This window comes from Tachysurus fulvidraco, chromosome 21 (assembly GCF_022655615.1).
Source record: "Tachysurus fulvidraco isolate hzauxx_2018 chromosome 21, HZAU_PFXX_2.0, whole genome shotgun sequence".
Lineage (NCBI taxonomy): Eukaryota > Metazoa > Chordata > Actinopteri > Siluriformes > Bagridae > Tachysurus > Tachysurus fulvidraco.
The window spans coordinates 41071-68979 of NC_062538.1; the positions used below are offsets into that span (position 1 = coordinate 41071).

Sequence of the window (27909 nt, forward strand, 5' to 3'; positions counted from 1 at the left end):
AACTCTCTCTTGGCACTTAGCACTTTCTTCATCTTTCAATGTGATTGAATAAGATCTTATTAAATATATAAATTTACCATCTAAGAGAACCCGATTAATCCTGCTCAGGTGTGTGATGTGAAGTCTTGTGGCTGAGGAGAGATAATACTCCAAGTAAACACTAGAATACTATTGCAGCATGTTATTCAGCACTTTACAGATGTAAAGTATATGCACACTTAATTATTTTGCTACTGGTTGTCAAAGATATTTATATATATATAAAATATGATATTAATATCACTTATGTAGAACTTGCCTGCTGAGTTTAGTTTAACTGTTTAACATTTATTAATTAAAAGTCAGTCACACTTTGTCCTGGTACTTTGGACACTGGGTGTGAGGTGGAAATTTCTTTTGTATATTAAAATGCAAAATTTTAACACATCTACAGATGGATTCGCTTTTACAGACTATAACATTTTATAGCCATCACATATACACCAAGGCTTTCACACCATATGTAAAGAAAACCAAGCTTAAAAAGGAAATTATCAGAACAACACTGTGCTAACTGAAAAATTAAGCAGGGAAAAAAAAATGCAACTATTTGATATATCACTTTAATAGAAATAATTTCTTATTTTTTAAAAGGAATTCTTCCACATTTTATTTTGAAACACGCTACAACTTTATTGTAGTAATGGTCAGAACACCACAGTGTTAATCAATACTTAGAACTGATTAGGCATCTATTCAGCCAGCGTTGAAAAAATCTGATGCTCTGCTTGACAAAGTTCAGATGTGAAGCTTTCTGCTCAGTCTTTACGAGGAACTCAGTTTTGTCTCTTGGGCACCTTAAACCAACCATCTATGAAGAGGACAATGAAGTAAAACATAATTACAGATCATCAGCATGGCTTTATCTGCATGGATGAGGTTAAATCTGCACTTACTGTTCCTTCCCCTGACTGCTGCAGCAGTGCTTTAATATTGTACTGCAGCATTCGGAAGATTGTATACAACTCTTGTGCCATGTCTCCATCGGTAATCTTTGCCAAAGCAAGTGTTTTCAAAAGTTCATTGCTGATTAATTCTTTACAGCTGCAAAACTGCACAAGAAAAAAGTGTCAGATTCGGAATGTTATCAAAGTCCCACAATCTTTTACTATGTTTTACAGTCAGGTTTGTATTATAGAGCATTTAATTTGTGTACGCAGAGCCAAGACATTCCATAATGTGTTTGGTGTAGCTAGAGTGGACTTTATGAGTCCTTAAAAACAATTATCCAATCAACCAATCACGTGGCAGGAGTGCAATGCTTAAAATGATGATATAGAAAGAGCAAAAATATCTCCATGACCTGAGTGACTTTGATCATGGAATGGTTTTTGGTGCCATACAGAGAGAAACATTTGTTTTAATTAAATGTTAGAATTCTCTCATATTTCCAGTGGGAGACTGAGCTAATTATGCATAAAATCATTTTACTCACAGCTTTCTTTACCAAGGGTGACAATCATTCTGGAACTGTCTGGATAATAATGTGTATTGTATAATTAATTTCAGAATCTAACCACACGGGTTGCAGGCCAGTGATTTGTGTGCCGGTCCCAAGCCCAGATAAATAAAGACGGTCTGGAAGGGCATCTGGCGTAAAACGTGTTTAAACATGTGAGTCATCTATGTGAATTCCACACCGGACCGGTCAGAAATTGGGCTACTGTTGGTGGAGGAAGGAGAGGAGGGAGAAGGGCTCATAGACAGAAAAGGAAGAGGAAAGGCAGGAGTCCAGGTCTGAGAATAGGGACTCTTAATGTTTATACAATGATAGAAAGACAAGAGAGCTGGTGGACATGATGGAGAGGAGGAAGATAGATATACTGTGTGTGCAGGAGACCAGGTGGAAGGGGAGCAAAGTACGTAGTGGGGGGGGGGTGTTACAAACTGTTATTATGGTGTGGATATCAAGAGAAATGGGGTAGGAGTGATCCTGAAGGATGAGTGTGTGAGAGCTTAAAGAGTGTCAGACAGGGTCATCAGTTTGTAGTTAGACATTGGGGGGGGGGGGGTGTTGAATGTGGTCAGTGGTTGTGCTCCACAAGTAGATGGAAATGGCTGTAGTTAACACTTATTTCCAGAAGAGAGAGAAACATAGAGGAGGAGGTAGGAGTACGCAGGTAGACTACATTCTATATAGACGAGGAAATCTGAGAGAGATTAGTGACTGAAAAGTTCAATTAAGCTACAGGAAATTAAGCTACAGGAAAAAAAGCTACAGGAAATTAAGCTATAGGAAAGAGTATTGGAAGCTAGGCTAAGAAAGGAAGTGGATATTTGTGAGCAGCAGTATGGCTTCATGACCAGAAAGAGCACGTCTGATGGAATTTTCGCACTGCAAATGTTAATGGAGAAGTACAGAGATGGTCAGAAGGAGCTGAATTGCATCTTTGTGGATGTAGAGAAAGCGTATGACAGGGTGACGAGAGAGGAGCTACGGTACTGTATGAGGATGTGGCAGAGAAGTACGTCAGAGTAGTTCAGGATGTGTATGAGAGGAGCATGACAGCAGGGAGATGTGCTGTAGGTCAGACAGAGGAGTTCAAGGTGGAGGTGGGGCTACATCAAGGATCGGGTTCGAGTCCCTTCTTTTTTGTTATGGTAATGGACAGATTGACAGATGAAGTCAGACAGGAATCTCCATGGACAATGATGTTTGTGGATGACATTGTGATCTGTAGTGAGAGTAGAGAGCAGGTGGAGGATTGCTCTGGAAAGAAGAGGAATGAAAGACAGTGGTAGTAAGACAGAATACATGTGTATGAACCAGAGGGAGGGAAGTAGAACAGTGAGGTTACAGGGGGCTGAGGTCAAGAAGGTCCAGGGGTTTAAGGATTTGGGGTCAAACATCCAGTGTGGCGGGGAGTGTGGAAAAGAGGTGAAGAGGCGAATGCAGGTGGTTTGGAATGGGTGGAGAAAAGTGTCAAGAGTGTTGTGTGTGTGTGTGTGTGTGTGTGTGTGTGTGTGTGTGTGTGTGTGTGTGTGTGTGTGTGTGTCAGAAAGAATGAAAGTAAAGGTGTAGAAGACAGAAGTGAGAGCAGCTCTGCTGTGTGGGTTAGAGACTGTAGCAGTGAGGAAAAGACACGAGGCAGAGATGGAGGTAGCAGACATGAGGATGTTAAGGTTCTCTTTAGGAGTGACGAGGATGGACAGGATTAGGAACGAGCACATCAGAGGGACAGCTCAGGTCGGCTGTTTTGGGGACGAGGACAGAGAGACTACAGTGAGATGGTTTGGACATGTACAGAGGAGGGAGATGTTACATTGGTAGAAGGACGTTGGAGATGGAGCTGCAGGTCAGAGGTCAAGAGGAAGGACAAAGAGGAGATATATGGATGTGTTAAATGAGGGCATGAAGGTAACTGGTGTGGGAGAAGAGGATGATGAGGATAGAGTTAGGTGGGAACTGATGATTCTATGTGGGACCTATAATGGGAAGAGACAAACATAGGAGGAGAAGATTATACAATTAATTTCAGGCCAGCAATTCTCTAAAACTTACATAGGTGCTCCCCATCTGCATGTGTGTCAGATATATTAGACTTGTGTCCTTTAAATAAGAGACAGGAGAACATGTAGTTTCGTTAGACAATATCTGTGATTTAGAGAAATAGTTAAGATTTAAATCAGAAAAAAACCACGTACAATGGTGAAGAGATTGGAGTAGCGAGTGAGATCTTCGAGATGGCTGAGGATCTCTCTGATTGTGTCGTCTCCTGTAGTCGTGCCTTTAAGTGCTACACAACAATATACAGATTTTTAAAAAATGACATTTTGACAACATTGGCTGAATGAATGACATGAATATGAATAAATACTCCTCAATCAGCATAGATAAAATAAACTATAACCTACTTTATACAATAATTCAGTCAAAAATTTGGACAAACTATTTTTTTTTTATGTTTTTAAAAGTCTTATGCTCTTTTTATTTGATCATGACACAGAAAAACAGTAATACTGTGAAATATTATTATAATTTAAATTAAGCAAAGAATCCTGAAAAAATATGAGGTTATAAAAATACCAATGAGCAAAACAACTCTAAACCTGATGAGAAATCAGCATATTAGGATGATTTAAAGGATCATGTAACACTGAAAACTGGTGTAATGACATGAAAATTCAGCTTGGATCACAGAAATACATTATATTTTAAAGTAGATTAAATCAGAAACACCTTGTAATAATATTTCACAACAATATTTCACAAACTGTTTTGTCTTGTATTTTTGGCTTGTTGTACAATAGCTTACACAAAACACAATGGAGATTTAAATATAATTTTAATGTAATAAGTAAAGACTTTATGTAAATAATGACGGACATTGTCTGACATTATCTTGTGAGCAGGATGATGATGAAATGATGTGTTATGATATGGAGGAATGTACAGTACATTAGGGGTGAAGTCCTGTGTAAGCTTAATGAATGTACAGTGTAGAAACTGCAGTAAATCTGGTTGTTTTAAACAAAATTATTTCAACTACATTTAAGTTCTCTGTTATAGGCTAACCTGCAATTTTGTAAAGTCCCAATTAATCCCATTAATTCCCATGAAAATTCCTGGAATTTTGCAACTCTACATTCAACATTACACAATATTTAAATAGTATTATTTGCCAGTATAGCAAGGGCACTTTCCAAGAGCACTGGACAAATGCTTTAGGCTGATGTGATAAAATGCTGTAAAAAAAAAAAGTTAATTTATTTTTATCACTTAACAAAATGGAAAGTAGAGCTGGGCGATACGGCTGAAAACTGTATCACGATATCAGTGTTTCATATCGGTCGATATCAATAATTATTGATATTATGACCCATTTAAAATAAGGACCAGGAGAAAAATATATTACATTTAAACATTTTTATTTTAAACTTAACCTTCCTCTGATCGGAATCCCCTCAGTTATTAAAACAGAAATGGCAACAACCAGGAAACCTCCAATAATTATAATGTAAACATGAGTCTAATGTCACAATGAACACTTAATTATTATCTCTAAGACGCAAAATGAAAGAAAATGTAAGAAATGCTTAATAAAGTGTAGTTTCCTCACTGCAGCTCATTTTCTGCTCATCATTCGCCGGTTACTGAAGAGGAATCCAGCAGACCGGCACGAGACGACGATTTGGTGCAACCAAAAATGATACTGTGTCACTCCCATGTTGCTAGGTTACCAGAGAGTGAGTAACTATGTTAATGTGACCAAACTTGCTTCGCAACCTCTGTTTTCTTCCGACAAAGAATAAAAAATATTGAACGTTTTATCGAACACATTTTTTTATTGATATCGATCACGTCTATCGTGATACATATCGTTATCGTTTTATCGCCCAGCCCTAATGGAAAGTAAATAAACAGAAGAGAAAGATGCTACTGCATGATGGATAAGTATCATCCTGTATTTCTCAGCATTGAGGACATCATTAATTCTGACCAGATCTCCAGAAATACAGCCCCAAACCTTAAAGGAACCTCCAGAATGCTTCACTGTTGCCTGCAGACACTCATTATTATATACCACTTTCCCAGGTACAGATCACTTGCAACCATTTTTCTGCCCCCCAGTTCCTATGTTTTCTAGCATAGTCGAGTCTCTTAGCCTCGTTTCCATGTCAAAGGTCTGGCTTTTTGGCCGCACTTCTTCTATTGAGACCACTTCTCACCAGACTTCTCCAGAAGGTAGAAGGGTGTACCTGGGTCCCACTGGTTTCCTCCAGTTCTGTGCTGATGGCACTGCTGAACATCATCTGTTGTTAAAGTGAAGTAAGCGTGATTTGAATTTCATCTGCTGAAGTAACTTTCGTTGGCCCACTGCATCTATGCTTCTCGACATTGCGTTTCTTTGTGCTTCTTCAGAAGAGCTTGAACATCACATCCTGAAACCCCAGTCTGCTCTGAGCTCTGTCCTGAGAGAGACTTTGCTGATGCAGTAGATCTAGCTGGTGTCTTGTTCCTGTGCTCAGTCTTGTCATGGTGACAAGACATGGTGACATGAAACCATGTCTCCACAACCTCACCCAATGTGAAGCTCCTGCACAGATGTTTCTGTTTCACTTAATGACTGGGTGTCAACCTACATAGGAAACTGATGATGATCAGCATCTGCTGGTATCACTGGTTAATGACAGACCTGCTGGTATCACTGGTTAATGACAGACCTGCTGGTATCACTGGTTAATGGCAGACCTGCTGGTATCACTGGTTAATGGCAGACCTGCTGGTATCACTGGTTAATGACAGACCTGCTGGAATCACTGGTTAATGACACACCTGCTGGTATCACTGGTTAATGACACACCTGCTGGTATCACTGGTTAATGGCAGACCTGCTGGTATCACTGGTTAATGACAGACCTGCTGGAATCACTGGTTAATGACACACCTGCTGGTATCACTGGTTAATGACACACCTGCTGGTATCACTGGTTAATGACACACCTGCTGGTATCACTGGTTAATGACACACCTGACTTTGCACAAGTGGGAGAATTGATCCTGGTTTGAAGCCAATGGGTCGTCACTCCAAATATTGACTTGATTTAGATAAATAAATAATTAAAATATATATACAGCACTTCTTCAGCATTTCTTCTACATATGTTCCATCAGTAAACGTTTACAAAATAATAATAATAATAATAATAATAATAATAATAATAATAACTGACAATATATTACTGCACGTAATGGGGATAACATGAACATTGTACTATGTTTATAAACTAAATGTGTGGGTTTTTTAATTAGAAATTATTTTCTAGTTTTTTTTATCACATTAAAAGCTCCCACTTTGTAACTGAATGTAGAACAGTGGTTAAAGTTTTAATGAAAGTGTTTTTTCTTTATTATTATAGATTATTTACTTACAGAACAGAAACAGCACATGGAGTAAAACAGCGCAGAGTTTTGGTATTTTGGAAACACTTCGTTTGCACAGTTATTACATTAATGGCGTTTTCTCAGAACTCGTCCAAACTATTTGCTCTCTTTGGCGAAACCGGAAGTGCTTTTATCCTCTCAGTCAAATTGCATTATGGTCTTTGTAGTTGTAAAGTTAATAAACAACTACTGTGTGTAGAAGAGGTTTGGTGCGCATGCGCTCTCCGTGCGGAAGTACATCAGTTGCAGGAGGACAGACCCACGGTGTAAAGGTAAATGTTCTTGTAAAAAAAGTGTGATACTTAAGGCAAATAAACTTATAAATAAATATCATTAAGATTAAAACGGAACAAGTTTTTGTAGTGGTCACACTGTCGCTTGTACTTGTAATACTTCTTGCTCCGCTGAAGATAATCAGCTTTAAACAGTAAATGTACAAGACAGGGTTATCTGTGAGGTAAATAAGTTTATCTGTGAGGTAAATAAGTTTATCTGTGAGGTAAATAAGTTTATCTGTGAGGTAAATAAAGTTATCTGCAAATAAAATTACCTGTGAGATAAATAAAGTTATCTGAGGTAAATAAGGTTACATGTGAGGTAAATAAGGTTATCTGTAAATAAAGTTATATGTGAGGTAAATAAAGTTATATGTGAGGTAAATAAAGTTATCTGTGAGGTAAATAAAGTTATCTGAGGTAAATAAGGTTACATGTGAGGTAAATAAGGTTATCTGTAAATAAAGTTATATGTGAGGTAAATAAAGTTATATGTGAGGTAAATAAAGTTATATGTGAGGTAAATAAAGTTATCTGTGAGGTAAATAAAGTTATCTGTGAGGTAAATAAGGTTATCTGTGAGGTAAATAAAGTTATCTGTGAGGTAAATAAAGTTATCTGTGAGGTATATAAGGTTATCTGTGAGGTAAATAAAGTTATCTGTGAGGTAAATAAGGTTATCTGTGAGGTAAATAAAGTTATCTGTGAGGTAAATAAAGTTATCTGTGAGGTAAATAAAGTTATCTGTGAGGTTCCTTTTTATTTAAAAACCTAAATGGGGCTTTAGTGCTGCATGATGTTACCTGAGGGAATGTTAAAAATATTAAGGTTTAATATTTATATTTAAATATCTTTTTTTTAATCATTCACTTTAACTGCTTAGTAACAGCACGCTGAGTGAAAATGTCAAAAATTGAGAAGATGAGCATCCTTGGAGTGAGGAGTTTTGGAGTTGAGGACAAAGACAAGCAGATCATTTCATTCTTCAGTCCTCTGACAGTGTTGGTCGGACCAAATGGAGCCGGGAAAACGGTGTGTTGTATACCTGTGTGGATTATTATTATTATTATTATTACTATTATTATTATTATTATTATTATTATTATTATTATTACTATTATTATCAGCATTATTATTATTATTATTACTATTATTATTATTATTACTATTATTATCATTATTATTATTATCATTATTATTATTGCTCATTCACCATCAGCATGATTTCAGTTTTGCACAGAACATGTACACAAACAGCATTTTTCACTTTTTTCATGGCAAATTTAGGAGCATTCTGGTTGCCATAAAAATACTGTCTGGAACAAACAGCATCATTTATAATCCAAATGAGTCTGAGGACTTAAAGGGGGTGAATACTCTTACAAACATTGTGTAGTTATTTAGGTTTAGAATAAATTAAATGTTATAATTTTCTTTTTTTAGACTATTATCGAGTGTCTTAAATATGTCACTTCAGGAGATTTCCCACCTGGAAGTAAAGGAAATACTTTTGTACATGATCCAAAGGTAGGTGTTTGTGGTGTTTGTATTTACTATAAATAAATAAATATATAGTATGTAGGTATCATTACCTTTTTATATATATTTCGTTGTGGATGTGAATATAAAGGACTGTTGTGTACTATGTGTTACTACATTTGATCAGGATGCTCATGAAACAGACGTGCGTGCCCAGATACGGCTACAGTTCAGAGACGTTAACGGGGAGCCCATAGCTGTTCAGCGTTCCATGCAAAGCACACAGAAGGGCAAAAAGGCACCCGAATTCAAAACCCTTGAAGGAGTCATCACCAGAATAAAGTGGGTTTTATAAATCCAGACTTTTGGGCAGCGTTCTTACACCTCCGTGGTGTTTCACTGTCAGTAGAATGGCAGAATTTGTTTTTGATGCCAATTAATGCAACTAACTTTTTCATTCTCTCATGAAACTAAACAAAAAACTGATGAGTCAAGCGTAATTTTCATCTTAAAAGTGTATATTTATGTAAATATGCAGCTCTTAATAATACCACCCTCAGGGCTGGAGATTCTTGTATGTTCATATACTGTCCCCTCTGAAACTGTTTGAACAGCAAGACCTATTCATTCGTTAGTGCTATGTGCAAAGGACCTTTGGGTTTGAGATCAAAAGATGGATATGAGACAAGTGTTTTAGCTAGTGTTTACAACTTAATATGTTAAACACCACACAATATTGAACCATTTCCACAGAAACCACCACATTTTTAGATGAGCACAAGTACTGGAACAGTTGTATATCCTTCTTTTCTTATTTTTCAAATTGTTTGGTTTGCTCCCATAAACAGCCCTCTTGTTTTCATGTGGACTTATCCTTTTTAAAATCAAATGCATTTTTCACATGTAAAACTCAAGGCTAACAGGACTCTCCTCTTCAACAGGGAAAATCTGTCTGTCACATGTTCCAATATTTTGTCCCTTGGTTGGTTTAGAAACTGTCACATGTTTAACTCCTCTTTATATATAAAATAAAAATAAAAGCTGAAATTTTCTCATATTCATCTTTTGAGCTTAAACCCAAGTATCTTCATTCTACAACAAAAACAAACTAATTGGCTTTGTATTCCAATAGTATCAGTGGGAACTTCCCGGTGTTTACGGGTTAACTTTTTGTGAATGACTGTCTACAGGCATGGAGAAAAAGTTAGTCTAAGCTCAAAATGCGCTGAGATAGACCGTGAGATGATCTCAGCTTTGGGCGTTTCAAAGGCAGTGCTCAACCATGTCATCTTTTGCCACCAAGAGGAGTCTAATTGGCCTCTCAGTGAAGGAAAAGCCCTCAAGCAGAAATTTGATGATATTTTCTCAGCAACAAGGTATATTATCCTGCTCTGGCAAAATGTGTGTCTCTGTGTTTATTAATGTTTCTTTGCAGTCTTGATACATCTCCAGGTTCTTTAAGTATCATGTAATACCTTTTGTCTAAATACTAACATGTTTACACCACAGAGCATGGATAATTTCAGTGAAATAAATGCATTATTACAGGGCTAATGCGTGTTTGTAACTGAGCACATTCAGTTGCCATGCTAACAGTCCACCTTTATTTATAATTCTCTCATAGGTACATCAAGGTGCTGGAAACCCTTCGTCAGTTAAGGTTGAAGCAGTCCAATGCTGTCAAATCTTGTCAGATGGAGTTGAAATATCTGAAGCAGAATAAGGAAAAGGCACAGGAGATCAAGGAACAGCTGTCCACTAAAGAAGCCCAGCTAGCAGCTTCTAAAGAAAGTGTACAGCGCATTGAGAACCAAATTGACCCCATGGAGGTAAGACAGCCGAAGTGAGGATGTGATGGATATGAGTTCTGTTTCCTAATGTAATAGATTACATGATGTGAAATCACTGTCTGTTTATTCTCATTTACTGTAATCTATTCTGAGAAATACGAGTAATACAGTGCATTATATTGCATTGTTGTGTGTGAAAATCCCAGGAGCTCAACAGTTTTTGAAATACCTAAACCTTCCTATCTGCTACCAACATCCAAGCTCTTGACCTGAATCTGTAGGATTTTATACATCGTGCTGCTGAACCTTGCTAGGCTCATTGGATAATTGCATGACTGATAGCTAGAAAGTGGCAGTTGAGTGCATGTGTATGAGTATTCCTACTTTGGCTTTATCCATACTATGTGTACTTCGTCTTTTTAGAATCGGTTGAATGACATTGATGACAATCTAGGCAAAGTAATGAAACTGGATAATGATATCAAGGCTCTGGACAGCAGGAAGAAACAGATGGAGGATGACAATCGTGAATTAGAGGAGAAGATTGAGCAGGTAAAATTAAAATTATTTATCCAAAAATTACATGATCTGACCTCGGCTTCCCTCATTTTAATGAGAGCTGCTTAGTAGGAAATTAATCTTTGTTATTGTTTCTATGGTGACATGGAAACTCTTTTGCAGTTTGCTTGTTTATACATTAGCAGACCTGCCAACCTTTACGCATTTTGTGTAGCAGATGCGCATTCAGACATCACAGTACGCTGCTACGATTTGTCACTTCAAAATACGCATTGTAAAAAACCATTGATGCCTTTGAGTCCAACTGTCTGTGCATTTGTGCACCAGGCAATGCGCCTATGTGTGTAACCGCATTGGGCAGCAACCTGGGACAATAATAACTCGACCAATCAGAGCGCCAGTTTAAAACTCTTCAACGCTACAAGCGGAGAATGTGCTTTTCATCTGTCTCTGTCCGTCTACAATTCTTCTTACAGTGACTGTTTTTTACAAGTGAGGACTTAACGTTTCAAAGGAAAATGGCCAGAATTGTGAATTTCATCCATTTTAATCATCCTGCTGAACCACAGGCGTCGTTATACTCCTTTACTGGGGCATGTGTCCGGTGTTGTGCCTCAAGTTTAAGTTTTACTCACAGATCAAGTTTTACGAGAACTTTGCGAGAGTTTTACGAGGTATGCGAGAACTTTGTCAGGTTGAAAACAAGCCGTGCAGCTGCATTTTGGATCATTTGCAGAGGACAGATTGTGTTCATGTAGACCTGCCAGCAGTGTGTTACAGTAATCCAGTCTAGTAATGACAAGAGACTGAACAAGTACCTGAGCAGTCTGTGTGGGGAAAATGGCCGAATCCTTCTAATGTTGTAGAGAAGAAACCGACATGAGCGAGTCACATTAGGGACATGAGAGGAAAAGGACAGTTGATTGTCCATGGTTACCCCAAGCTGTGGCTGAAGGGGAGATCAGATTGTTGTGCAAGGATATAGCAAGATCGTGACCTGGGGATGAATCACCTGGGATGAACAGCAGTTCAGTTTTGCTACGATTGAGCTTTAACTGATGAGCAGTCATCCATGATGAAATTTCTGCCAGACATGCTGAGATCTGGTCATGCACATAATGTTATACTCTTTATTGTAGTAGCAGCCAAGTATTGTTATTGTATATTTTGTACATCAGTACTGTAAAATGCAAATCTTCTTACATGCCATTTGTGCCTTAAAACATATTAATAATGTACAAAATGTTTTCACGCAAATGCGCGTGGAAACCTATTATGAAAAACATGAGGATGATGATGATGATGTGTGTGTTGTGTGTGTGCCTTGCAGTTAGTAATACACATGATGTCAGATGAGGATACTGACAGAAAGGGAGAGGGAAGCAAATCTAAAAAGAAGCGAGTATAAACCCCTCAGAAGTTCTTGAGCGGTGTTGTGCCTCAAGTTTAAGTTTTACGCACAGATCAAGTTTTACTTTATTTGCCAGTATTTATAAAGGAAAAATGTAGTAAAAAGTTGTGATGTGTGAGCTTGTGAACTTAATCAACACTGACCAGCAAATGTGCCTGACCTCGCACCGCGTCGCTACAGTAAGTTGCTACTCAAAATTTTTTTCCAAGGTTGGCAGGTCTGCATTAGTCATTAATCAGTCATCATATACGTAAAGCAATTTGGTGTCCAACCTCAAATTCAGCCCCAGTATAAAATTAAAAAAACCTCAAGATCAAGCCAGAAGATTTCGAAACCACTACTGGTGATGTACAGGTATGTTTTCGGGATTTACACTTCATTCCAAAACAAAGAGTAAAATTAGAACAAGTTGGATTACTAACACTGCCAGAGTTAAACTGTCATATGTAGCATAATAGTACTGTAATTTGTACTGTATAGGATGGATGAATGACATTTTTTGTGTATAATGGCTTCAGTTTTGTCAGAGCAGAAGTAGATTGTGTTATTCTAGAAAGGGCTTTCTGCTTGGAGCCTTTGTCATGGTCGTCCATGTGAGGGAGGAGGCATCCATGGTGTATGCTGAACCAGTCTCCAGTGGCTCCATTGTAAAACTGGTAGCCTTGTTGTACAGATTTTTGATGACACTCATGAGTCTGGTTGGGGCTGAAGTTATATTTTTTCATTTTTGCCCACAGAGCAGCATACCACACTCAATAAAAGGCAGCCTTGCATATGATTCCCAGGTTAATTTGCTCCATGGTGTTCTGTCCTGCCACAAATTCAGCCTGTTTTTCTGCTAAGCTTTGTTCCACTTGAGGTTTTAACCTATTCATTATAACTTTCAGCAAAACTTTGCTAAGGTGGCTGATGAGACTGATGGTGCAGTAGTCTTTTCACTGTTGTAGATTGCCCCTTTTCGGTAGTATGATAACGAATGATTGAGTCTTTTCCTTGTAGGCCATTCACCACTCTGCAAAATCTTGTTACAGATCATGCAGAGGGCATCATCACCTGTATTTAGGAGGTCTGCAAGGACACGCTTCTCTCCGGCTAAATTTTCTTTCTTGCATGAATTTCCCCCATCCTTGTTTTAAATATTTCATCCACCTCTGGGTCTCATAGCTTATCCAGATATTCTCCAGGGGTTTTGGGTATGACCTTAACCTTCATCCAACCTGGAGAGGGGTGGGAGCTGCCATGTTAATTTGCCCATGACACACCATATGATGAAAACGGCAGCTCAACCGATACCAGCTTGGTTGTAGCCTGGGTTAGCAAGGACCGCGTTGGTCACCAGGATGGAGGTGTAAGGTGCAATGTTGAAGATCAAAAGCCCCATCACTCCAGAACAAAGTTCAATCTGGAGAACCATATGTAATCATTTATATATTCATGAATAAGAAAGTGTTTTGGGTGGACCAGGCAGAAATTCATTAACTTGCCCATAAGACAAGTGAAAGCAGGGTGTTTTCCCAGGGTTTGGCTCACTGGAAGGCAAAAACAATTGACTTGCTGCATTTGCTGTTTATTCAAGTTTCTCTCTCTTAATCTCACTAAATTAATGTAGGCAAAATATCATGGTTGTGGCTTTTGGTATAGTAAGTATGATGAATAGAATTCTGAATAAAATGAGTAACTTGAATGATCTAGTTTATAATTTTTAAAGAATAGAATTTGCCCACTGTACATTTTTTTAAAATATAATACAATGACTGTTTTCACTCTACACATATATTTTAAACTGCTTCTGGTCTTGGACACTTTTAGGTGTTTCAAGGTTCAGATGAGCAGCTACAAGAGATGTACGAAAATCACCAGCTCACAGTCAAGAAGAAAGTGAAGAGGCTCACAGAATGCCAACGTGATCTGGAGAAGGCAGGCCGTGAGTGCCAGAGGATGAACTATATTAAATCAGACCTACTTGTTGAACAGGGTACGTAATAACATTCACCTCTTAGTGACTATAGCGTTCTGTAGACCTTTTCACCCAGTGCAATTAAATATCAGTCATCATGATAATTTGCTATTGAATTACTGGTTTGATATTTTATTTGGTGTGTATATATATATATGAATTTTTGTACAAGACTAATTCAATTAATTCAGTACAAGTTCACTAAATCTATTAATACATTCTAATAATATCAGTTAAGATGGTAAGGATTAAAACCTAAAGAACTGGAGAAATGGAGTCAATATCGTGTGATTAAGAGATGACTACAGAATGTGAAGAGCAGACATTTAATAATTAATTAAATCCAATCTGTATTTTTATGAAGAAATACCAGCTGAGTGGGATGTTGTTTTTGTCTGCTCCTTGAAGGTCGCCTACAGATGGAAGCAGACAAACAGGCTCTGCATATAAAAAATCGAGATGCTCAAGTGAAGTCTTTAGCTTCTTACCTGGAAATGGAAGGATATGATCGAGCTCCTTTCAGTGACAGACAGCTCCAGAGCTTCCATAAGCTAGTTAGAGAGAGACAGGATCAAGAGGCAGAGGCGCTCAGCAGGGTTATGGTAAACATTTTTTAATACACCATACTCTTTTTTTTTTTTTTTTTCATAATGTATGATTTATTGCCCAGGCCATGAGACTGAAACTGTGTACACTGTAACTGTATATATAAATGACAATAATGGGGTTTTTGTTAAATTTTTATACCCTTGGTAGAAAAGCTGAACAATGTATGTGTCAGGGGCATAGGTGTGAGAGAAAAGTTTAGATGGCTGAGGCAGGTTTATAAGGACGTATTCGGATGTCCTTTGGATTTGGACATTTGAGAATTTCTGAAGCAAGTTTCCACAACAAAAACAAAAAAAAAAAGGAACGTACATGCTGTTTATCTTTTATATTCCAGATGTAACTGTAAGACATGTGAACATTATTCATCTTGACCAAGAGCTAGTCTTAGAGGTCATGTCTAATGCAGATGTGCACAGATGTGCATTTATGATTGTGACTCCTTCCTTTAGAGATAAAGAAGATTTATTTATTTATGTATTTTAATTTCATAAAGGGCCGGCCAAACAAAGCATTCACTGTTTAATTCATTTCTATTTATTTCTGTATGTCAGCGATACAGGGATAAAAACAGACCCAAATGCAGGATAGCGTAAAATTAAACAGGTTTATTAAATAAAAAACACAAAACAGGGACTATGACACAACAAGAGACGAGACCAAGGATTCCGCCCATCCATCGGCAACCTGGCACGTCAAAATAGACTTGACAATAAGGAACAGGTGTGCTGAGGTGGGGAAGAAGAGACGAGGGGGGGGCAGACACGTGAACACAGAACATAAACACACAAGTCCAGGCTGGATCCTGACAGCATAGTGTAACAACTCACATTGTCTCAAAGAAGCTTTACAGAAGTACAGAAACATTTAAACAATTAAAACAAAAACAAAAAAAGTTTTTAAATTAATTTTAAAAGTATGTTACTATTTATCTCTAACATCTATCTCTAATGAACAAGTCTGAGATGACTTTGATGAGGAAAAACTCGATGAGATGCGATGAGATGAAAAAATCAGACTCAGAAGTAAACCTCATCCTCATTTGGGTGACACTGGACAGGATGACATCATATTTCTTACCTTAGCATATCATTGTAAAATAATTAATAATCAAAAGCTGCACTAAGATCAAGCAACACCAGCAAAGAGACACAACGCTGATCAGAGACCAGTAACAGGTCATTTACCACTTTAACCTGCGCTGTCTGTGTGCTATGATGAGGCCTAAATCCTGACTGATACATTTCATCAATACTATTCCTATGTAGGTTTGAACATAACTGCTGAGCTACAAACTTTACATGCTACAAAAGTGTATTAGCTGTATATATTAGCGCCGGCCATCACACAGTCTTTAGGTGGATTTTGACCTGTAAATAGTTTGGCAACAATTGTGACTCTGTTCCAGATTGACCTGCAAGAGAAGGAAACACAGAAACAGCAAAACATTGATGAGATTCGTGATAAGAAGACAGGTTTGGAGAGGACCATTGAGTTGAAGAAGGACATACAGGACAGAAAGCAGCAAGAACTAAAGAACTTCAAGTTTGAACTTCAAAGACTGGAAGGTTCCTCATCCAGACTTCAGGAGCTAGAGACTGAGCTCACAAAAGCAGTAAGTTTTTTTCTGTACCTCAGGTTTATTCTGTACTTCTGTGGATAAACATTCACTAGTAGGACAGTAAGTAATTGCTTTAATTGATCAAATATAAATACTTGGTGAGTAAAATGCTACTCAGGATTTTTAGATAGATCAAAAGTGCAATGCAGATACACACACACACACACACACACACACACACACACCCCACACTAATTCATGAGACCAAATGAACCTTTTCCCTTATCATAAGAGCTGGTGTTTTGTCTGGCTAGCTGACATTAGATGGTTAACTTACCAAAGGTACACTGTAGGGTCAGTATACAGCACTGCCCAAATGTGAGCTAGCCATGACATTAGATATAGCACATCTAAAACCCATGAACTGGGCCAGTCACAATTACACAGGTTCTCTCAAAACAGTCATTAATAATCACCTTCTCGATTTATATAATGTATGTTTATTTTTAATTGATATATATTAATTAAGTGTATATTGTCTATTATATATTTATTAATTTTATATTAATATGTGTGTGTGTAGGAGCGAGAGCTGGAGAAGGCTGTGCAGGATTCCACTGTGGACCATCTAAGAATGGAGGTGCAGGAGCTACAGAGAGAAAAGGTGGAACTGGATCAGAACCAGCGCAAACTAGATCAGGAAATGGAAACCCTCAATATACACACCACAGCACGCACACAAATGGACATGCTGAAGAAAGATAAAGTGAGTATTTTCACATTTCACCTTAATCTAATTAGTCACTGTCAGTACTCTACTCCTTTCATTACATAGATGACAGGCAGTCACACATATTTGGGCATTTAATGCTAAACTGACTAACTACATGCTGAATAATGATGTTACTATTACAATAATATTAATAAAACTGAACAAATAAAATTTAAATAGAAATATGAAATATTGGTATTTCAATTGTGGCATCTAGACTGATAAAGAAGATCAAGTAAGGAAGATCAAGTCCAGGCACAATGAAGACTTGGTTTCTCTGTTGGGCCATTTTCCTAACAAGAGAGAGCTTGAGGACTGGATTTATAGCAAATCAAGAGAGATCAACTCCATCAGAGAGAAGCTGAGCAAGCTCAAGTGAGTCCCAAGATCACAGTCATGCGCTTAAACTATCTAATCTATATTGTAGTGGAATAAGATTCCTTCTTTTTGGATATACAAATGGCACAATAATTAAATAATAATGTTTCATCTGAAATTTACTGGTTGCCTAAAGACAAAGCCCCGGTGACATTTATTTATCTCAAAATATCTTAGAAGGATGTAATTAGGTTTGGGGGGGAAATGATCTGTGCATACCAGAAGCTGTACCTGTAAACATTAAAGGATCTCAGATTTTTTAGGGAGTTAGACACACATCTACTATTAGTTTATAATTAATAATTATACCATTACAGTATAATTGGTTTATCTTAGTCTGTCTTAGTTTATTTTAGGTTTATCTTTAGTGTTTTCTCATCTCTCATTGGACTCTGGCCTCATTTTAACACTCCTGACCCCATTCTATGATGCTCCAATTTGGTCTGTCTGTAATGTGTTAGTAAGGAGTTGGCATCCAGAGAGCAAAACAAGAGTCACTGTACAGCCGAGATTCGACGGAAAGAGCAGCAGCTGGCCAGCTATGAGGAGAAACTTTTTGATGTTTGTGGTAGCCAGGACTTTGAGTCTGATCTGAGCAAATTGCAGGATGACCTGGAGAAGTGTTCCAAGCAGAGAGGTATGTCATGGAAATACGCATGCACATATTTTTTGTTGTGTTTCAGTTCAAACTGGCTGTGACTTTTAAGCAGGTCATTCACATAGTCATACATATCGCAGTTGTGTTTAATTTATTTAAGGCATGAGAAGTTTCTACAGCAATAATATTTCTCATTTTCTAATCAGCAATGCTGGCTGGGGCTACAGCCGTGTACACCCAGTTCATCAGCCAACTGACAGAAGAAGGTGAGCCATGCTGCCCAGTGTGTCAGCGTGTCTTCCCCTCAGAGTCTGAGCTCCAGGATGTCATTAATGACATGCAGTCCAAACTGCGTCTGGTGCCAGACAAGCTGAAAACCACAGAGCAGGACCTGAAGAGGAAGGAGCGTAAGCGTGATGACATGATGGCCCTCAAACCTGTCAGGTCAGTACCTTTCCTTTGACCTGGATGTGGCTCAAATAAACAGCTGTCCTCTGGCCTATATAATGGTATAACAAAGTCCTTGTGGTCATCATCTTATTGTTGCCACAGTGATGTTTTATTTATACCAGCCTTTTCTAAAAGTGTGAAAAAACATCATATATTATCCTGTATGGTTGTAATGTTGCGCCATGACATTTTCTATTTTGTTCCACACACAGACAAACAATTGCAGAGCTGCATGAGAAGGATCTGCCAGAGATAAGGAATAAACTGCAGAATGTGAACCGTGAAATAGAGAAATTTAAGAGAGACATTGAGGAGCAGGAGAGTCTGCTGTCTCTGTTGATGTCTGAGGAGGATACGGCCAAAGCCTGTTTACAAGACATTTCCCTCATGCACCGCTACCAGGTCTGGGGTCACTCTGGGATTATAAAATCATTTCAGTACTTTACTAAATGCAGAAAATATTCAGTGTGGGTTAATTTCTCTTCATTTAATTTCCTTGATTTAATTTAACATTAATACTTATTTATTGTATATATCTCTGTCTATACAGTTACCCATTCCAAATCTGTAGACATTTATTATATTTAATATTTTAATACAGTGGAAGTGTTTTTGTCCCTGAATGTTAGAAGTGTTTAATGGTTAGAATGTTTTATAAACAAACAGTTGACCATATCACTGAATGGCCTTTAAAGCTTTTATATAGCTTTTTGTAAAGTAGTCATGATACTGTAACTAAAATGTTTAAGTTTGGTTGTAACATAGATGGATCTGAAGGATGTGGAGAGGAAGATAGCACAGCATACAGCAAAGCTTCAGGGAGTGGACCTGAGCCGCACCATGCAGCACATCAGCCAAGAGAAGCAGGAGGTCCAGCATCGCCTTGACACCAGTATGAGCACTGTGCATTTAACACCAGACACCACCTACATTATAATTATCATCCAATACCCTCTTCTGTTGACTGTAGAAGGAGATGTATATTTCCTGCTTTCCTTTCACTAGTTCTTGGGCTGGATGCAGATTTCCACAGTATCTTATTCTTCAGCATTCTGATCTCTTTTTTTTTCCTGTTCTCAGCCGGTAGTAAGATGGAGCTAAAACGCAAACTCATTCAGGACCAGCAAGAACAGATACAAACCCTAAAGAGTAGTGTGAATGAGATCCGTGCTGAAAAGCTTCAGATTTCCAGTAACATGCAGAAGCAGCAGCAGCTGGAAGAACAATGTGTGGAATTTAGTGCTGAAATTCAGGATCTGCAAAGAGAAATACGGGTAATATTGCACGAGAGAGCTAGATTCTCTTACTGCTTAATGAGCTACTCTGCTGTGTAATAGGGAGAATGATGAATGAGGGTGTTTGTTTTGTTTGTAAACCTACATGTGTGTGTTGTAGGATGCTAAGGAGCAGGTCTGTCCTCTGGCCATCACTTTAGAGAAGCTCCAGCATGAAAAGCAGGATCTGATTGAGCGCAAAAATCAAAAACAAAGTGAGGGCCAGGAGAAGGTATGTAACTTATTATACTGAATATTCTAAATTAAACATACAGTAGGAGCTAACAGTCTGTCTTTTCAGTGTGGTGCCTAGGGTTAAACCATACGTTATTTAGTGCACAGTCCATGTAGATGGGTGACAAAGGGGAAAAAACCATAATGTCTTAACATCACATGAACTAACAGGACAGCTGCAGTGCACATTGGCATAGAATCTAAAAAATAAACAGTGACCCTGAAACAGATCGTGTATCCTTTCCTGTTTATGCATTAAAACTGAATTAATTTCTATTTTTTTATTTATCATAGCTTGATGCTATGAAAGAGAGAGTCAAAAGTTTGGCTATATCAGAAAGAGAAATTGGCAAGTACGTTGAAGAGGGCAAAGATGAATACAAACAGGTACAAGATTAATTTCTCCCATTCTGTTTTCTCTGTTGTCACATTCTTTTACACTCCAGTTCTTTTTACATTTCATTTTGTATTCAGCAAAAAGAGGCAGAACTTCAGGAGATAAATGCTCAGCTGACTGAAGCTGAGAAACAGCGAGAGAAAATCAACAAGGACATGGGCAATATCCGGCAAGATATCGACACTCAGAAGGTAGAAGGTCTTTTCCTGTCTTGTGTTCTTTGCATGTTTCTGTAGGTTCTGAGCATGTTGCATTGAGAGAGAAATGAGTATTTTGTTTTGTGTCTTTCCTGCTCATAGGTACAAGAGCGCTGGCTTCAGGATAACCTGACCCTGAGAAAGCGTGTGGAAGAGCTAAAGGAGGTTTCCAGGAGAAGAGAGGTCTTACTGAAGGAGATGGGCAACATGCAGGTCATGGAGCTGCGCAAGTAATCAGCTCTTATTCTTAAAATTATTATGTGAATGTGATCAAAATATTTCAATGAATTTGAACATTATAGTGGATCACTTTTACCACCACCTTGAGATAATGTTTATGTTCCTTAGTTTCTTAGCTTAGCCAAATAGCTATTTGTAGTACAAATGATTAAATGATCTTTTTATGATTAGTGAGGAAGATGGAGTTGTCTTCTTCCTTCGTCTTTTTCCGTTATGGGTCGCCATATCGTATCATCAGTTTCCACCTAACTCTATCCTCGGAATCTGTCAACCTGTCCATCAAAATAGCAACAAGAAGGGACTCAAGCCGATCTTTGATGTAGCCCCACCCCACCCCACCCTGCTGTCATGCTCCTCTCATACACATCCTGAACTATTCTGACGTACTTCTCTGCCACATCCTCATACAGTACCGTAGCTCCGCTCTCGTCACCCTGTCATACGCTTTCTCTACATCCACAAAGACGCAATTCAGCTCCTTCTGACCATCTCTGTACTTCTCCATTAACATTTGCAGTGCGAAAATTCCATCAGATGTGCTCTTTCTGGTCATGAAGCCATACTGCTGCTCACAAATATCCACTTCCTTTCTTAGCCTAGCTTCCAATACTCTTTCCTATAGCTTAATTGTGTGGCTCATTAACTTTATACCCTTGTTCTTAAAGATTAGCACTAGAACATTTCTCCTCCATTCCTCAGGTATCTTCTCACTCTCCAAAATCCTGTTGAACAATCTAGATAGAAACTCCACTGCTGTCTCTCCTCAGATCCTTCCTCACCTCCTCCTTTCTAATTTTTCCTATTTCTTGCTCTACAATATTCACCTTTTCCTCCTGTCTTTTCCTTTCATTTTCCTCATTCATCAGCTCCTCAAAATACTCTTCCATCTTCTCTGCACACTCTCCTCACGTGCCAGCACCTTTCCATCTCTATCTTTAATCACCCTTATCTGTTGTAGGTCCTTCACATCTCCATCTCTCTGTTTCACTCATCTGTACAAGTCTTTCTCACCTTCCCTCATGTCTAACCTTCATACTTCTCACCGTATGCTTTCTGTTTGGTCTTCGTCATGTCCCTCTTCACTCTGTGCTGCAATTCCTTGTAGTCTTTTGTAAAATATCTTAGTAGAAATAATTAAAATATTATTCCTTACAATACTATAACTAAAGTAAAGTATTAGGCCTTGCAAAATATTACAATTGCTGTCATAAGACATATGTAGGTGATGTTGTAGGCCAAAGATGTTTATTGCAACCAGATTCTGGGCTGTCAGGCCTAGTCAGTCTGAGCACATTTGTAATAACGAAGGATGTGTGTGCGCGTGCGGGCGCGTGCCCGTGTCCGCGGGTCAAGGTGGGTGTTTTTATTTTTGCAAGGACGTCGCGAGAGTTCTTGTTTTTCTTGATTGATTTGGCATGACATGCTCTTTTTGGGGGTTTTCATTTGTTACTTTTAATTTACTTAAATATGTCGGAACTCAGAGCCGGTCTCCAAGTCGACACATCACAGGGTGATCTCCACACTTAGACTTTTTGGTTACTAAAGACTGTTTTAGTTCAACTTAACTGTTAACTCTATAATTACTACAAAAATACTGAGAAAACCCCTCAGACCTGGATGAGAATGACTTCTTTATTGTGGTCAATCAGCCAACAAATTATAGGAGAAATTGCCAAATTAAAAGTAACAAATGAAAACCCCCAAAAAGAGCATGTCATGCAAAATCAATCAAGAAAAACAAGAACTCTCGCGACGTCCTTGCAAAAATAAAAACACCCACCTTGACCCGCGGACATGGACACGCGCCCCCACGCACACACACGCCTTCGCCCGCAAAGAACCAAAAAAAACTCAGATATCTTCTCAATATATACCCTGGCGCTCCTAGGAGCCCAGGTGCCATATCACCTTATTTACCAGCCTTACCTCCTATGTTTTCTAAATACACTGACCCAATTTCCCCTTATTTCCCATTACCTTTCACCCATATGCCCATTTATGGATTTTCCTCCCCTTATTTTTCAGGGCCTAAGTCTGTGGACCACTGTTTTTTTCATTCTACATAACATGTTATTGCTATGGACCAAGGTCTGAGAACCATGGTGTTCTTCATTTTCCATAACAATATATGAGCTAAGGTCTGGGAACAATGGTCTTTTCCCTTCTACATAACAAGTTGTTATTACAAATGTGCTCAGACTGACTAGGCCTGACAGCCCTGAATCAGGTTGCATTAAACATCTTTGGCCTACAACATCACCTACATATGTCTTATGACAGCAATTGTAATATTTTGGAAGGCCTAATACTTTACTTTAGTTATAGTATTGTAAGGAATAATATTTTAATTATTTCTACTAAGATATTTTACAACAGGTCCTGTCTACTTTCTTCAGTCCTTTCTTTGTCCTTTCTATTCAAACTGTGGTTACATTAATGAGGAGGGCCGTGTGATTTGTTTGAAAAATAGGGCCTGTTGGATTATTTGGCAGATTTCAGACTAGTGTCTACATATTTTCAAACACTTCTTGTGTTGTATTATGATTGACCAGCGAGCGACGGGAATTGGAGCGGAAGTTGGATGACCTGAAGAAGAATCGCAGTTTGGCTGTGGGGCGACAGAAAGGCTTTGAGGAGGAGATCCTGCATTTTCGTAAGGAACTTCGTGAGGATCAGTACTGCCAGGCTGAGGAGAGATTCCGTGATAAGATGATAATCATGAGGACCACTGAGCTGGCAAACAAAGACTTAGACATCTACTATAAAGCACTGGACCAGTAAGTAAATGTTAAAGCCTTTCACTGTTAGGTAAGTCATTAAAAATTCTTTGCTGATTATTAAAATGTGTTACTTTTACCTGTCTTGTTTCTCAATCTCCAGTGTGCTTAGATTGAGGTCTAACTAATGTAATTTATCTCAAAGGTATGAAAAGTTAATTTTGTGCATTAATATTGACGGGTATAGAAAATTCATGTAGTTGTAATTTATCTTGAAAATGTCTCAGGAGATAAAATGTTTGCCGGTGATGTAAAAAAATGCTTTAAGGAAGTCTTTATCTCATGTTGCGCTTGTGAGCCGTGGCTTCATGTTTCCTGTAAAGATGTTTTTTAGGTCTTAAGCATAGCAAATCTGGGTTTGCAGATTAAACTTTACAATACTTGCCAAAAATTCTACCATAGAGTTCTGTTTATGGATAATTGTGATCTTAGTAACCGAAAACTTTGTGTATTTGGTTTTGTGTTTGTGCAGCAGAACCATTTGTTGTTGTTGTTGTTTTTAAAATGTTATTTTTCCTCAGATAAAAATATTAACCTGTTACTACCACAGCAGACTGTTGTTACAAACAGAGGCTGATAATTTATCTATATGAATCTCACACACACACACACACACACACACACACACACACACACACACACACACACAGGAATATCCCCTACAACTACATGATTAGTGATTCAGAGGGCACTGAGTCATCTCTTCCTTTCTCACTGCGTCAATGACATTAAACTATTCAGATATTCACATTTCATTATACACATTAAACACTCAGAAAAATATACAAAAACATAAATGATATGAATAGGACAATTAATATTTTGTAAACAATTTGTTAAATGACCAAAGCAATGAGGGAACAATCCTTAAAATGGACATGAAGCACTAACTTGATGTAGGAAAGAACCTTACTATTATGGCTTATTGATTAATCGGATTATTAATGTTTTAAATCAGATTATTTTTAAAAAGTATATCATTGCTACTACATAACTCTTAATTGGGCTCAATTAAAGTAATTAACTTAAGAGATAAACCTCAGTGGAAACATTTCTCTAGTCTGATGTGATTATATAATATTCATGTGTCATTTATTCCAGTGGTTTACACTGACTGATGTCCAGTACAGTGTGTTCCTGTGCATTAGGGAGGACTGCTGCTCTGTCTTCAGGTTGTTCAATGAAAAGAATAAATGTGATGATGTTGACCTGGAATCACAGATGATGGTGAATAATCAGAAATAATTCACAGCCTTACTCAGATTGAGAGAGTCTGAAATGTGATCAGATTTTCACACAATGACTAAATTGTATAAGTATTTTACGGAGTATTGTATTTGTGCTCACTTCTGAATTTTCTGTTATAGTTTCACATTTACAATGAACTTTGACCCTGAGTGTTGGAGTGATGAGTGTGCTGACGGGTCGTAGATCTTATTATTCAGTTTTGTCATCTTTGGTTTTGTTATGATAAGAGATCAGCCAACCACAAATGCACAAAATATTTGCATTCAGCAGATCACATTTTTCTTCTTACCTCGATCATGCATTACCCTTATTACAGCCCGAGATCAGTATAAAGCACAGAGTTCGAATAAAAACGAAGTATTTCCATTTTTAATAGTAGAACTGCAAATTGAACTTGAATTTCTATCCACTCATCTACACAGGTTTTTTTTTTTTTTACTGAACTCATCCCACTCATAAAGATCGTATCAGTCTGTTTCAGTCTCTGCAATGGGAAAGACCAGACATTGTTTTTTCCAGTGTGAACCTGAAATGCTTAGTATGCAAAATTATTAAATAAAATTCTGTAAATCTTGTGTAAAAATCTTAGTGTTTGGTGTTGTGTAGAAAGGTTCAGACAAAGTCCAAGTTCTATCTCTAGTCCTGTGTGTTGTGTAAATGCATTACTCTCATTAACAACAGTGAAGTAACACTTGTGTGTATCAAATAGTTTCTATACATTTTATGAGCCAGTATATCTGCATTTTTACAGAACAATCATGAAGTTTCACAGTATGAAGATGGAAGAGATCAACAAAATAATTCGGGACCTGTGGAGGAGCACGTATCGTGGACAAGGTCTTCAACTAAACATTCTTCACTTGGTGGAATCTGTTTCTGATGGATAGGTTTAGCAGTGGGGAAAATCACGCGGCATTTTATGACTTTACAGCTAAATACATGAACATCAATCATTTCTTTAACCTGAATTATCTAATTCACATGTAATACATTACATACAAGAAAAGAAACCACGGCCTCCTCTGCGCCACATTTTAAACTCCTCTGTATGCACGATTGTCTCGTCTCAGATATTGAATATATAGAGATTCGCTCTGACGTGGATGAAAATGCCTCTGCTGGTGCAAAGAGACGAACGTACAACTACAGAGTGGTCATGGTCAAAGGAGACACCTCTTTAGACATGCGAGGACGCTGCAGTGCAGGACAGAAGGTGTGTCAATGTTATTAGACTTAAAAAATGTTAGAATTTAGTTGAAATCAGTATCTGTCATGTTTGAAAGCTTATAAAATTCTAACACGTAGCCTGTTTTGTTATCTAACTGTTAATTTATGAGACCATTAAAGATTCTGTCTGTGATTTATGTCATCAGTTTTCCTCATGGTGTGTTTAATTGTACAGGTTTTGGCCTCGCTCATCATACGGCTGGCTTTGGCTGAGACATTCTGTCTGAACTGTGGAATCCTTGCACTAGATGAACCAACTACCAATCTGGACAGGGAGAACATCGAGTCTTTAGCCCATGCCTTGGTGGAGTAAGTGTACATCACATCATCTGTTGCTTCTTTTGAATATAAGAACAAAACTTTTGGCTGTTTACACACCATTCATAAACCATTATTTTTCTTAGTAAATTACGGAAAATTAAGTTGTTCACATTCGCAACGAGAAAGCTATATCATTAAAAAGTACCCATTATTAAGCCTTATAAAGCTCACATGAGCTCCTGAACATGAATTCCCATGACAAGGTTTGGTCTTAAACCCACAATTTCTTGACAATAGGACAATTGTGCATGTTGATTATTTGTATTCTGTCTCTAACGTCTGCTGTGTATTTTCTTAATGACAGAATCATCAAGAGTCGCTCTCGGCAGCGTAACTTCCAACTGCTCATCATCACCCATGATGAGGATTTTGTCGAGCTTCTGGGTCGCTCCAACTACATGGAGCACTTCTACAGGATCAAGAAGAACCAAGACCAATGCTCAGAGATCTCCAAGTGCAGCATCACAACTCTAAATAGCTACCTGCGTTAATACATTCTGTAAACATCGCACACAGGAATAAAGAATGAAGAAACCTTGTGTAGCTAAATAAGCATACAAACTTTAGAACATTACAATTAAGTTCAATTTTAGTTTTGAAAAGTTGCTTTATACCACTTTTAAAAAAACTAAAATATACTCCACACTTCCTAAGTCTGTAAAGCCTAAATATATTCAGGTTCGCTTGACATTTCATGTGCAGCTCAGATTTTTCTGAGATTTCTGTTTTGTTGCTTTGATTTGTTGTTTTTTTTTGTGTGTGTTTTAGTAAACTGACATTACATACAAGCTTCCATTGGGCTGTTACAGGAGCAAACAGTTTTGTTGGTAATGTTCTGATTTTGCAAGTACAATGAAATTCCACTTCATCGTTATAACTGTTTGTGTATTTAGAGCAAAGATAAATCTGGATGTTTGTTAAATGTGTGTTTAAATTGGTGTTGAACCAAAACAAAATAAGAACCAAAGTGTTGTCCAGTGAGCGTTTTTTTTTTTTACATACATCATCCGATACAAAAATCAAGGTTATTCCCGATCGTAAGCCTTTACACTTATAGTTTCCGAGCGATGTGTTGTGCCTAATTACGTGATTATATTTAACTCTTAGGATCTGGAATGGAATTACTACAAGGTGACACTTTCCATCCATCAGTCAATCAGTTGAATTAATTTACCTATTACATTTTATTTGGCTGTCTAACAAAAAAACCAAGTTCTCACCATCATCATCAAAGGATTTTTTTAACTCTCACACTTAAACACTCAAATTTCCT

At 37.8% G+C, this 27909-nt stretch overlaps 1 protein-coding gene and 1 long non-coding RNA gene across 3 annotated transcripts; one reads left to right on the top strand and one right to left on the bottom strand.

Moving 5' to 3' along the window:
• Positions 1-586: 586 nt before the first annotated feature.
• On the bottom strand, positions 587-7065 carry LOC125139844. Its single transcript, XR_007138964.1, has 5 exons — positions 6914-7065; positions 3685-3776; positions 3542-3589; positions 936-1091; positions 587-850 (listed from the first exon to the last, which is right to left on the bottom strand). It is a non-coding gene; the product is annotated as an uncharacterized LOC125139844 (long non-coding RNA).
• A 13-nt stretch (positions 7066-7078) lies between these two features.
• On the top strand, positions 7079-27613 carry rad50 (RAD50 homolog, double strand break repair protein). Of its 2 annotated transcripts, XM_047805570.1 has the most exons (26): positions 7083-7197; positions 8084-8232; positions 8644-8727; positions 8867-9021; positions 9870-10055; positions 10304-10508; positions 10893-11021; positions 14209-14374; positions 14765-14958; positions 16371-16577; positions 17107-17289; positions 17513-17670; positions 18135-18310; positions 18478-18715; positions 18934-19123; positions 19487-19613; positions 19802-19995; positions 20117-20227; positions 20524-20616; positions 20704-20817; positions 20926-21053; positions 23616-23840; positions 25840-25925; positions 26159-26301; positions 26491-26624; positions 26941-27613. In XM_047805570.1, the coding sequence occupies exons 2-26, from the start codon at positions 8104-8106 to the stop codon at positions 27125-27127; spliced, it is 3942 nt and encodes a 1313-aa protein (XP_047661526.1). In that variant the 5' UTR covers positions 7083-7197; positions 8084-8103; the 3' UTR covers positions 27128-27613. The 2 variants fall into 2 exon arrangements, 1 of the variants encoding a protein (XP_047661526.1); XR_007138963.1 differs by lacking the exons at positions 26159-26301; positions 26491-26624; positions 26941-27613 and adding an exon at positions 24942-25067 and having other exon boundaries at positions 7079-7197; positions 25840-25913.
• Positions 27614-27909: the final 296 nt, after the last annotated feature.

Bases quoted from the DNA above. Each gene is read 5' to 3' on its own strand.
- rad50 (XM_047805570.1), top strand. From the start codon at position 8,104: ATGTCAAAAATTGAGAAGATGAGCATCCTTGGAGTGAGGAGTTTTGGA. The intron at 17,671-18,134 runs GTGAGTCCCAAG...GTAATGTGTTAG, and splicing joins GAGAAGCTGAGCAAGCTCAA to TAAGGAGTTGGCATCCAGAG. The intron at 21,054-23,615 runs GTAATCAGCTCT...ATGATTGACCAG, and splicing joins CAGGTCATGGAGCTGCGCAA to CGAGCGACGGGAATTGGAGC.